The sequence below is a fragment of the Astatotilapia calliptera genome, chromosome 20 (assembly GCF_900246225.1).
Source record: "Astatotilapia calliptera chromosome 20, fAstCal1.2, whole genome shotgun sequence".
Lineage (NCBI taxonomy): Eukaryota > Metazoa > Chordata > Actinopteri > Cichliformes > Cichlidae > Astatotilapia > Astatotilapia calliptera.
In genome coordinates this window covers 3,782,085-3,794,789 of record NC_039321.1, presented here as the reverse complement: position 1 = coordinate 3,794,789, position 12,705 = coordinate 3,782,085, and the positions used below count along the sequence as shown (strand labels likewise).

General features: G+C 42.1%; 1 protein-coding gene across 9 annotated transcripts in view; it reads left to right on the top strand.

The window, feature by feature from the left end:
• Nucleotides 1–12,705, top strand: part of magixa (MAGI family member, X-linked a) — a 62,622-nt gene that overhangs the window by 38,040 nt on the left and 11,877 nt on the right. For all 9 annotated transcript variants that reach the window (XM_026153454.1, XM_026153455.1, XM_026153457.1 and 6 more), the window contains 5 exons: nt 565–736; nt 906–1,542; nt 1,923–1,986; nt 2,403–2,621; nt 3,117–3,395. In XM_026153454.1, the coding sequence (XP_026009239.1) occupies nt 565–736; nt 906–1,542; nt 1,923–1,986; nt 2,403–2,621; nt 3,117–3,395 (1,371 nt within the window). The remainder of the gene's footprint in view (nt 1–564; nt 737–905; nt 1,543–1,922; nt 1,987–2,402; nt 2,622–3,116; nt 3,396–12,705) is intronic.

The following is a 12,705-nucleotide window of genomic DNA, read 5'->3' as shown; positions in this document are numbered from 1 at the left end:
GAGCAACCGTGGAAACCACATGGTTTACATTTACAGTCCTCTACTCTCATCACAGCTGTGTGATACAAATTTAATTTAGAAACATTAATAATTTATTTTAATTCACTGCATAATAATGTGGCACATTAACAAATAATAAAGGATTGTAAAAACACAACGATTATTTTGTAATTTTACTAATTTCTGCTATTTGTAGCCAGGGAGGATGATGTAATGAGCTGCCGGCTCAGGGGTCCCAGCGGGGGTATTTAACATTTCTTGTTGGAAAGCCGATCAAAGGCCTCCAAAGGCAGAACAAAAGCGCGAGAGTTTACAATGAAAAGTCTCTACAAAGTGAGAAAGTTATCAAAATAAGATAAACAAAACACAATGGCTTATCCTGCTGTGGGACCCGTCGGCGTGTCTGCGTGGAGGGTCCCATTGTCTCGCTCTCTGAACTTATTTATAGCTCATGTAAAAGAACACATCACATCAGAGTTGAACCTAAGAACTTTGCTTTTCTCTGACAGCTGTTAAAAATAAAACACAAATTAACAGATTCATCTTCTTCTCTCTATAATCCAGGCCTGGCACAAACCCCGCCCTCTTATGCCACTCAGCCAATGACAAATGGACTCACGGGCCCACCCACCCCCACGTCTTCTGATACCCCACTGGGTCCACCACACCCAGCGGAGAGGACGCTTACCAATCACAGTGACTCTGATGGCGGCCTATCCAATGCAGGAACTCGAAGGTCAGTGAGGGCATCAGCAGTACCTCACACATCGTGGTGCTTCCCGGATTCTTTTTGTGAAAACGTACCTCAAAGGTTCTTCTGTCCTTTGGGAAAAATCCTGCGCAGCTTTAGCAGTGATCTCAGAAGTAATGGTGCTCAGCCTGTTCCACTCTGCTCTTCCTCACAGGTCTTCTCTGATTCGCTACAACAGCAACACTCTCCCCGCCCTCTCTTCCACTTCCCTTCTCCAACATCAGAGCTCCAAGTCCTCAGAGAGTGACCTGTCCACATCCACGCTCCCCATATCCTCCTCCACGCTCCCCATCACTTCTTCATCCTCACACACTCTTACCAAACTTGCGCTCTCTCAGCCCGAGACGGGCCTCCTCCAAAACTCCACCAGCTCCAGCAGCACAAACAACACCCCCTCCTCTTCTACACCTCCTGGTCCGCCTGTGCATCGCCCACTGATGCCTCAGACCTCCCTCGCTCTGACCCCACCCAGAGACATCCCACCCTGTGGCTTTAACGGGTGCCCGGCCAATCACCAAGCACCCTCCACAGCATCCAGAGGAAACCCGGGATTGGTGCTCCCCCTTGGAGCCGGGTCCCCGGGGACAGCCCACGGCGGGGAGCTCGTGCCGGTGGCTCTCAGCCGCAGTGAGAGCGGGGGACTGGGGTTCAGTGTGACAGCAGGAGGAAATGGGGGTCAACAGGCAGTAGTCAGGCGGGTTTGGGATCGGAGGCAGTGCCTGTCGCTGCAGTCAGGAGACATTATAGTGAAGATCAATGGAGCAGACGTCCAAAGCTTCAGCTTCTCCCAGGTAAAAGATTTTCATGGCTTTATCACCTCGCTCGACCTTGATATTCTGACTGACGTTAGCTCAGCAGTGAACAGTTGGTCTTTGGGAAGAGGGAAGCTCTCATGGGTGCTCATGGGAGTTTTGTGGATATTTCTCCGTATATCCTAGAGGTGTTTTATTTCTGTGTGTCAAGGAAAGAGAGATGGTCCTGTTTAACCTAAAAAAGAAATCCAAATCACAGTAGTTTACCTGCCTAAGCCCTCCTTGTTACTACTGACAGACATAGCCATTGGTTAATGAAAACTAACCGATGTCTAATGTGACGTGATGAGTGAGGAACAGATCTGACACTAAAGAAGTTCCATCAGAAGTAATAAACACGAGTTTGTTTCCTTCCTCAGGTGCAGAGAGTGCTGCAGGAACACACCAAGCAGGGAGAGGTTGTACTTCTGGTCTACAGAGGAGGTAGATACGCCCGTTACCCCAACCCTGATTCACTGATGACTGTGACTGTTAATAACACCAATGCAAATCTAAGTATGTCGGGCTCAGGCTGCAGGATGTCTTCGTCTCATCAGCCAATGATTGTGTCATAAATGTTTATGCATTTTGACACTGGTTATATTTGGTGCAAACTAATCAATGTTATTGAACAGCATAGGTTATCCAGCAATTCCTAGAATGTAAATAAGCATGCAGAAATGGCCAATAATGTGTTTTCATTTTGAATGCCTTCACATCGGGAGGCTTAGACTTAATTTCTATTGTCACTCACTGTTTGGTTAACTTTAACTGGTTAACTGGTTTGATTAACTGCTTAACTTTAGATCATATCTATATGACATAATGAGAACTTAAGGGCTTACTCTTTCCTCCGTCAGCTCCCGTATCCTCCCCAGTCGTCACCCCCAACATCTACAAACGCCTCATCATCCCGCACGGAATGACCGGCCCTTCCTCCTCCCACCCCAACACTTCAGCCGACATGCCTTCCCCGTCCACGGGTGCCTTGGTGGGGGGTATTCCCCCACTCAGCCAGGCTGGCTTGGCCCTTGAGAGTCCCCAGGAGGGGCAACTACCAGCAGCAGGGAACCACCAAGGTAAAAGCATCCAAGAGTAGTAGTGAGGTGTGCTGCTAAGTGAGTGGCGACTGTGCCAGTAGCTGTTTTTGTTGGTGTATAAGTGACATGATTTCCCAGTTCTGCCTCAGAAACAGCTCCTGCAGAGGAAAATAATAAATGCATTTATTATTTAACAGAAAATTGGAAAACAAAAGGCAGATATTTCAGCACATTTCTACACTTCTACATATTTCTACTTAACTATGATGGGCTGTGTAAATATTTAAGTAAAATACTTTTTGTTGTAAAGCGAGAAAGCCAGAAAGAGGCAAAGGAAAATCATTTATTAAGGGAATCATTTAACAAATCTTGTGCTTTCCAAGCAAATCCAAAATGCCAGGTTTCTTTAGAATGATCATTTTTAGATGATGTGGGTCCCGTTGCACCCACAGTGTCGCCTAATTCTTAGCTATAAGCATCTTGAGATGACAGATGTTGTGACTGAATACAAATAAAGCTGAACTGAATCCTTAGGTGCCCCTCCTGCCCAGACGCCTAACGGACCTCCAGCCTCGGCCCTCATCCAGAGCACTAGCTTCCTGGACTCAGTTCCTGTGACGCTGACCTTAGAGCCACGTGACTTGTTGGGCGTGGAGGAGAGTGCCGGCGGACCTCCTGCACTCAGAGAGGGCGGACTAGGAGCCGTTCCTAAGGATGGAAGAGGAGGAGGAGTAAAGTCAGTGGATGTGGAGCTGAGGAGGCGACAAGGAGAAGGCTTTGGATTTGTTATCGCCTCTCAGGAAGTGAGTGGAGGTGAGTGGCAAAGAGTCCTCCGTATGTCCAGCTTCTGTCGGCGTCACCGCCTGTTATATGATTGAGTTTTGTATTTTAGGTCATCTTTTGAGGTTATATTTAGGTCCTGGAGTTTTCAGTTTGTTTTTACCTCCCCTGTGCTCCCTGTTTCCTCGTATCCAGGCTTAGTCTTTGTGTTAGGTCTTTTTCTGTGTCATTACTTTGTACTGTATTTTGGTGCTGTCTCTTGTGCCATGTATTTAGCTTTATTTCCCATTTGTCTCATTAGTTTGATTTTGTTCACCTGTGCCTTGTTTCCCCCAGCTGTGTTCTCTCTCCCTAATGACATCATGCCTCTATTTAAACCCTCAGTCTGCTTGTGTTGCTTGTTAACCTCCCCTTTGGGCCCCTGGTCTGTGTTTAGTATCGTAGATTATTTTCCTCACTTTATCCGTCCTAGTTTGACATTCCTGTGTGTGACGCACAAAGAAGTACAACAGAAACAGGATTCAAGAAGAATATACCTGAAACGGACAATAGAAAAACAACTGCTTCAAATTATCATTAAGCAAATGTTGTTTAGATGGTCTAGTGGTTAAATTGTGGCGATATTATTCTTCCAGCAAAAAGAAAATTTGACTGTTCATCCAAAACAAGAAGAGAAAGCAAACAAGTTATTTCCATTGATCACTAAATGGCGACAAATCAAACTGTTAGAAAAAGCAGGCAGTCAATTAGTGGAGAGAGCTATTGGACTTGAAAGGGACTTTCATTTGGTAATATATGTGATGCATAAGTAAGAAACACAACCTCTCTACTTAGCCCGAGGGGAAGTGGGTAATTTAAAAGTAAAGGAATTCAGTGGGCTGGATCACAGAGTTGGAAATGTTACCCACTGACACTTGAAATGGGTTAAAAATAAAACCTATTGAAATCCTTCAATCTCTCTGAAGATATAGGATGAAAAAAATAAATAAATAAATGATGGAAACTTGAAAATTGTTTTTCAAGCCTACTGTTCACCAGCGATCCAGAGTTCAAGTTCATATTCAAATAAACAAACATCTGATTTTGGAGGGAAGGGCAAGACTTTTTATACTGGTACATTTTTGGTTTCTGTTTGAACAAGCTTTGGTGCATGCAGATAAAATTTATCTGTATTGGTTAAAAAGGACCAGAGGAGAAACAGGAAGTTTTGAACCGGATATCCATTATGTTCCTTCTGTACATTCTGGCTACAATAGAAGCTGAGAAAAATGGCTTCGTCAGCCTCAGGCCAGAGTTACCTTACTGATGTTTATACGTGTCTGCTGTGATTTTAAGGCACTCAGCTGCAATAAAATAAAGGTTACTTGTAATAATTACAAAACAAGAGCACTTAGCTTATAAGTAACTATAACCCTGGGCACTAGATTTGCATATCACAGTTTAGTTTGGGTTAATAAGCAACTCGTTTCACATGTAAACAAGCCGCGGGTGTACAGGGAGGAGTTAAAGCTTTCAGATAAAAGCAGCACAGTAATACATAAATGCAGTCCAAGATTCCCTCCTCCTGAAACTGTGGTGGAGCTGACACAAAAAGCAGCAGAAGCTGGACACAGTACAGTAGCTGTGCAAAAGCACTGAGGGATTTTCCACAGCTGGGTTTGTGGCGACTCTCTGGTTGATTTCAGCTGCACCTGAGCTTCTCTGGTCGGCATTCAGCTGGAAGGAACAGAGAACTGAGCGACAATGATACACAGCACTCCACTGCACCTCCTCCTTTGGAAATATAACAATCATCTCCACTGTTAGCATTCCTTCCCCTCCACATGAGTAATTTCCCTCCCACCGCTATCTGCTCTGCATAAGCCCCGCCCCCTCTGACTGTCCCTCTATCACTCACTGCAGCTCAGCTCACTCAGTCCAGCTCCTGCTTTTAGAGCCGCAACCTGCTTCACGCAGACAGCACAGAGAGACAGAAGGACAAACAGTGAGGACAGAGAAACAAGGACAGAGCATTGTTGAGGTCTCGGCTCGGTTCAGGTCTGAATTATCCATCATGTTGGAGCGACTGCAGTCAGCTCTGAAAACTGTCAAGGACTCCAAATGTAAGTTTAGTTTGGATTTTTAAGCTTTCTTCTAAATTCAAGGCTGACTTGGTTTCTGGGAGGTCCGTCCATCATCGTGTCTGTGCCTGAGCCGTATTGATTTAGAGTCCTGCTGTGTGTGGGTCAAAGGTACTCCTGAATTTGTACGTGCACTGCTGTGGAACAAGTTTTCACAGCCTGCTCCTCTTGTGCTTTGTTCCCTAGTAAAGTTTTTTTTAAGAGGGTTTTTTGTCATCTGACTACAGGCGCTAACCAGATCGCCTGTGAACCATTTATTGTTGGGGTGAGGTTGCATAAGAAGAATCATTTCAGAAACTAGAAGTTGTTGCCTTTCAACACTGTTATCTTAAATGAGTTTTGTCCTGGGTTTGCATAATAATGGAAAAACCTACATAAAGCAGTACATTTGAACCCTAACCAACACTAGCTTATTAAGAAAATAAATGAATCTGCAACTTAAATGTTTTCTTTCTCATCTAAAGAGCCACATGCTGCTTCTTTATGTTTGATGATTCTCATCTAATGTGAGATTCTTCAAAGCTTCCAGTTGATACTAAAAAGTAATATCAGATTAGATACTGAGGAGTCCACTGATTCATGTTTGTCCACCACACAAAAGGGAAAGTGAAGTTTTGTGAAAATACAGTTGCAGTGGCAGCAATAACTGTTTCTGTTTCTGGGTGTCAGTGGCATCAGAGTCCACAGTGTACAGGACAAAATAACAGGCTTTCACTTACTGCAGCATCTGGAAGAAACACTTGAATGTAGTCAGAGCTGGTAACATGTTTCTCTCCAGCTACTATGAATCTGTTTCCTCCCTTGCTCCCTCTTTAATCTAAATCCTTCTCCCTTTTATTCCTGTCTCCTTGTTCTCCTCCTCAATCTGTATCAGCTCTCAGGAATGTCTGAAATAGTTTCACCTCATTGAAACTATGTGCCGTTATTTTGTGTGTGTGTGTGTGTGTGTGTGTGTGTGTGTGTGTGTGTGTGTGTGTGTGTGTGTGTGTGTGTGTGTGTGTGTGTGTGTGTGTGTGTGTGTGTGGACCAGTTTGAGTTTAGACCTTTGTGAGGTGTCTGGTCCTCACTGTGGCTCAGACTGTATGATGTGGTTTTTACTGTATGTTCCCACATCATCAGTAATGCAAACATGCACAGGGCTGAAGAATGAGCTTGGTAGCAAATTTCAATTTTTAATTAAATAGTTCTTTAATTTTTGTTACCTTTGCTGTTTTCTGACAATATTAAAACAATGTGTGCGCCTGTGTGTAAGTTATGTAATATTAAATCTTCATGACATAACCCTTTGAAATTCATTCAGAGCTTAGCTTCATCTGCCGGCCTGTTTGTGTCCAGATGTGCTGTCTATTTCCAGCTGTGGTTCACTGTTAAAGGAGTCCCAAAATTAACACGAGAATATATATGTAGCCCGTATTAATCCTTATAGTTCAACTATTCCTCTCATTTTCCATCTCTGTGTTTTTAATTATGAATGATAGTTAAATAAAAGATTATTTATAATATCCTGGATCATTCTGACATCAAAAAGAAGTCATGTTGTACGGAGGTTTGAGAAAATGTAAACACTTTTCTAATGAATTTCTGGTCTCAGTTGCTAATTTCAAGCCTCACTGAAAAGAAACAACATTGAGTTGTAAATTATAATTCCATTTAAAGTCAAAGGGACAAATAAATATATTTTCACCATGAGCGTGCAGCATCCCTGGGTTTTTCAGTCACATGTGACCCCTTGTTTGGCTTCAGCATCCAAAGATGGTAATAGCAGAATCAGTCAGCAGCAAGAGCGCCTCATTAACCCTTTGTATCATATTTGATAGATGAGTTTCTGAGACCTCTATCGCATCAACATGATCAATACTTGCCATAATTTCAAAATGTTATTGACCAAACTCTTTTTTTTTTTTTTTTTTGTCTAAAATGAACATTTTTGCTAATAAAAAGTTGCCAAAAACTGTGTAATGTATCAAATGTCAAATCATAAACATGATATAGCAAAAAAAATAAAAAAGTGAATTTTGTTATAAGGGTTAATAATCATCCCAGTTCCAAAAAAATCTAAATTTTCTGGCTATTTCTTGATGGGTTGGGTTTTACAGGGTTAACCAATGGGTGACATCACTGTGGCCAGATCCATCTTTGGCTGGAAACAACCACCAAATAGCCAAAAGGACCAAAAATGATACATAGTGATGAGCATTACGTGTCCTTATTTAAAAACTGACCCGTTGTTATACATGCTGACTTCTTTCCTGTCCCATTCCAGTCACACTATGAACAGCAAAGCTCCCATGATTCCCAGAGGAATGCCGTGACTCAAAGAATTTCTGAAAAAACGTCAGCCTGTGCTCCCGAGGCGGTCGTGTGTCGAGTGTGAATGCGTCTGTTCGTGCTTTAGCATTCGGAATAGGAGATGTTAAACTTTCTATTAATAGCAGCTTTAATCCATAATTCAGCAGAATTATGAGCTGGGCTGTGTGTGTTTGACAAACTGGAGCGCAGGTGACTTCAGGCTTATTGGACTATGAAATTGGACAGACACACACATTTGTCTTTCAGCACTTGTGAGGACTTCCTGTACATGATGCATTAACGTGCTTCTTACCCTGAACCTGAACTCTCACCTGTGCTCTAGCAGTCTTCTGAAGCTCTCCCAAGGTGAGCTACAGACTCAACGTCCTCGCAACGAGAAACATCCTCATGTATTTAACCATTCACCCGTAAAAGTCCCACAGCATAAAACTCCAAATATTAATACTCAGACATCATCTGCTTATTGCGCTGCTGACAAAATCTGTTTATTAGCATAACTCTGACTTTCTAAACACATAGAATTCAGTTATGTCGTGCTGCAGTGACGCGTGCTGGTATTACTTGGTTACATGTGGTCATATTTGAGTATTTATATTAAATTAGAGGCTATAGTCTGTATATAAATGGGAAGCATCAATAAAATCACTGCAAACATTCTGCTATGACACTGCTATAATCTGTCATAAAAGTGATGACAAACATATTTGAACCTCAGGACTCTGTGTGAGGCTGAGTTTACTGAAACTGTGTGAACTGATGTGTGTAAAAGTACACATTATAATTTGCCACTTCATGGTTCAGGCTCATGACCCATGGCGACTAGTGGGAGAAGCATGACTTTAGTTATTGGATTCAATATGATTGGAATAAAGTGTAATAATAGGTGCTCCTGCTGTTCATGTGGTAACTACCTGACTTTGAGGATGCTCCGACAGCCCCTCCTGCAGATGGGGGGCCCCATGTTGCTCTTTAGGGCTGGACCTGTAGGCTGGCTTTATATATGTGCAGGTGAGCCTTCTGAAGCCAGTCGGAGGTGGGACTAAATCAGTGAGCAGGGCAATGATAATGCTGACAAAAAAAACAATAATTGGTTGTGGCGCACATAAAGTGACTCCAGCACCTTCTGGGTGCCTCGTAGGTGAGGATATTTGGCACGTCCTACTGGGAGGAGACCCCGGGGTAGATGGAGGACATCCTGAAGAAATTACATCTCTCAGCTGGCTCGGGAACGCCTTGGGAAATTTTCCGTACTATATTTTATGTTTTGAGACTTCAAACTGCAATATTGTGAGGACTGATTCTTAAATAACGCTTTTCTACTGAAGCAGTCTAAGTGCTTTATACAACGTGCATCATTCACCCATTTATAGAAGCACTATCGAACATTTACACAATGAACACATCAGAGTCCCTCGGTCACCCCGGGATTGAACCACCAACCTTCCAATTAGTGGATTACCTGTTCTACCTCATGAGCTACAGACATGTGAACTGTAGATATAGATGGATATGAAATTGTGGAACATATTGAATATAGAAAACTCAGCAGATACAAAATGAATTTAGGTTTTTGTTTTTTCCAAGAGCTCTTTGTGTGCTTCCCCAACATGTAACTGTGTCTCCTGGGGTTGTTTTTCACTCCGAAGGCTGGTTTAGAGCCAGAGCCTAATCTGAAATACAATTATTCATGTTTCAACAGTCAGAGCAGCGTCTCTTATCCGGGGGGAAAAGTTCCAGTGTCGCAGGTCTAGAATCAGGAGCCACTTACTTGCAGGATTATGAATACCAAATAAGACTTTATAAGTCCCACACACAAATAAACTGGGCTTGAGTAAAAATTAATTTAAAGCAGCAGTGTGCAGAAAACTACTGAGTTTTTTTCTTTTTTTTTTCATTTATAAAATGCCAGCTGGTGATAACAAAACATCAAATGACAGGAAAATGTGATGAGTGTCATGAAGCTAGCTGTTATGTGTTGATGTTGATATGTTAACATGGCCTCTAGCCTTTTAGAGAGAAGGCAGAGCGGACTTGTTTGCGACTCTGCACCAGCAGAAAAGCACCTGGGTTCATGTGGGCAGACAGGAGGTATGTGTGATGTTTGAGGAATGTGGAAGAGGTCTTATGATGAGGATTTATTCTGTGTGCAGGCACAGGAGGGTCTTTTGGCCGCATAACAACGTCAGTAAATCATTTTTGGTATTATATTCAAACCCCAAACAACCAAACAGCATCTTTTCTGAGCCATACACAGAAAACTGCATCAGAGTTTACCACAAGGACAGTAAATAAACAAAAACACGATGAGCCGCCTGACCAAAGAGTCTGGATCGTGGTGCTGGTTGTGGTGTTGTGGTGAAAATCATGAATGTTTAGTTACTTTGAGATATCAAGCTGAATTTTTCCTCAACAGGTTAATATTTTATTGGTTTTCTTTGTGCAGCACATCTGGAGTCAGAACTGTGGTTGGAGAAAGTGATCTAGCAAATGTTCTCATACATGATTCATGGAGTCAGACCCAGAGAGGCCTCACACGGAAGGAGAAGGAAATGTCCAGAAGTACATGTCAGGACATATGAAATAGTTATATGTTTGAGCAGAAAAAACGGCTGAATAGAAGTTTGATTTATGGATTTTTGGCACAATTTTTAAAGTTTTTTTATAGTTTCTTCAATAATTTAAGTTCTTTAACTTGTAGTTTCGGTCCCACACTTTACCCCCACCCTACATCGAAAACAAGAGACTTGTGTGAAACTGTTGACGTGATGTGTCAAGCTGAAAAGGAGGTTGGTCTTTACTTAGTCTCTACTTTGTTTTTACGGCAAAACTTTACCAGAGCCTAAAAAATACATTGTTCAGTGGACCAAGAGGGAACACGGGGCACTGTCATTAGGAGACACACAGGACTTTATCCTCTGGGATGGGGGGGCTATGATTTGTAGAGGACACAGTTTTTGTATCTGTAAACCACCACGGTTGGTTTTACATCAGACAATTAAGATGTGAGTGCAGACGTGTGAGTTTCAGCTTTATTTCAAGGGTTTTAGAAAAACCTTTGCATGAACTTTTTGGGAATATTTGGATATTTTTATGCACATCCCCAAATTTTTAGAGGCTTAAAAGTAAACAAGTTAAAATGATTTTGAATGTTTTTAATACTTGAATGAAAACAAGACCAAATGCTGCATTTTTACAGGTTTTTACTGCCGTCACCTTCAGTTGCTGCTTGTGGGTCTCTCTGCCTTCTGTTTTCTATTTAATAACTGAAAAGCTGCCCTGTTGGGTTGAGATCAGCTGACTGGCTGTTAATTCCATTTCTTCACTCTTGGGCTGCTTTTACTGTCTGCAGCTGCTGTTATTGGGTCATTGAAGGATCTGTCCTAATCTGAGCAGAGCGTATAACCATATACACTTCATAATTCATGACTGCTATCAGCAGTCACGTGATTAATGAACACCAGTGACCCAGTCCCACCAGTGACAATGACACGCCCCGAGAGTGTTCTTGACATGGTTAGATGTTGTAAAATAGTTTTTCTGAACAATGGAAAGAATTCTGTGATCATGCACTTCAGGCCAGTCCATTCATTGATTTTACCAGACTGTTGATTTTTTACTTGCTCTCTCTCTTCTTTACAGTGAAAAGCTCTATAATACAAATTCAGCACTTTGAGTAAATTTCTGATGTCTGCTTCATTTGTAATCAAGTAACAAAGAAGCGGGCCTGACCATGAAACTGCTTTGTCCTCTGAAAATGTGAGACTGTGTATAGAAACTATGGTCTCATAGTACCTGTGAGACCAGGCTGTTATCGTCCAGTAAGAAGCAACTGGATATGCATGAAGGCAAAGGCAGGGAGACAGATGTGTGCACAGAAATACAAAAGACACAAAGATTTGTAGTGACTGTTTATCAGTTTTGGGTTTTTCTCATCGCTCTCTGCCTGCAGCTGTCAGCCTGGATATTATCACACTTCTCCTCCTCTGCTTCACTGAAGCATATTTCTCTCTCTGTAGCCTCGCGGTGCCTCCTCCACTGACTGAACACAGTGATCTCAGCACTTTCTTATCAGCTCACACGCTCGCATTCACCCTCCTACACCGTGTGTTTAAACAGCATTAAATACACACTCTTTTGCCTCTTTGATATTTTAAAGCTTCTTAAAGTGACTTTAAAGGAGCAGGTGGGATTTTTGTCCTGCTTCAGTCCATTCTCTGCGAATCCTGTTTACATCGCAGTCCTGCCGAGTGCAGGCCAGTTTATTTGTTCAGGCTGTGTCTGAGCTGCAGGTCGACGGCAGCACGAAAAATTCTCATGCAGGTTTTCTCACGTCGGGGCAGCCTCTGTTTAATTAACTTTCAGCTTCATTTGAAGTAGTACGTTAATCCTCCAGAGTCAGTGATAAAAGCCAGCTGCATTTTTAATATTTTCAATATATATTTTTATACCAGATTATATCCTGTCCATTCATAGTGTGCACTGAACCAGCCAACAGGTGATTTAGAAATATTATGTGTATAAAAGTTCATTTCAGCTCATAATTTTTCAACTTTATAAATTTATGCTCTACATAGGAACCCTTTTGTTCATTTTTGTACCTTTTTATATCTGTATTTTATTTCTCTATGACTGCTTTTTGTTGCTTTTTGGTCATCTTTGCCCATATTGCATATCTTTGTGCTCATTTCTTATTGTTGCCGTTATCATTTTTTTAATCTCCTTTTAGTCATTTTGTGTCACTTGCTCATTTTACAAGTGGTTGCGCCCATTTTTTTGCCATTTTTATGGTTGTTTTGTGCATCATAAGTCAGTCAATATGCAGTGTTTTTGTTCTACATACCCCTAACAGCTACTGTCTTTGTTAAACTGGGTCATGTGAGCAGGTTACTGTAATCAGGTGAGCTCTCTGGCCT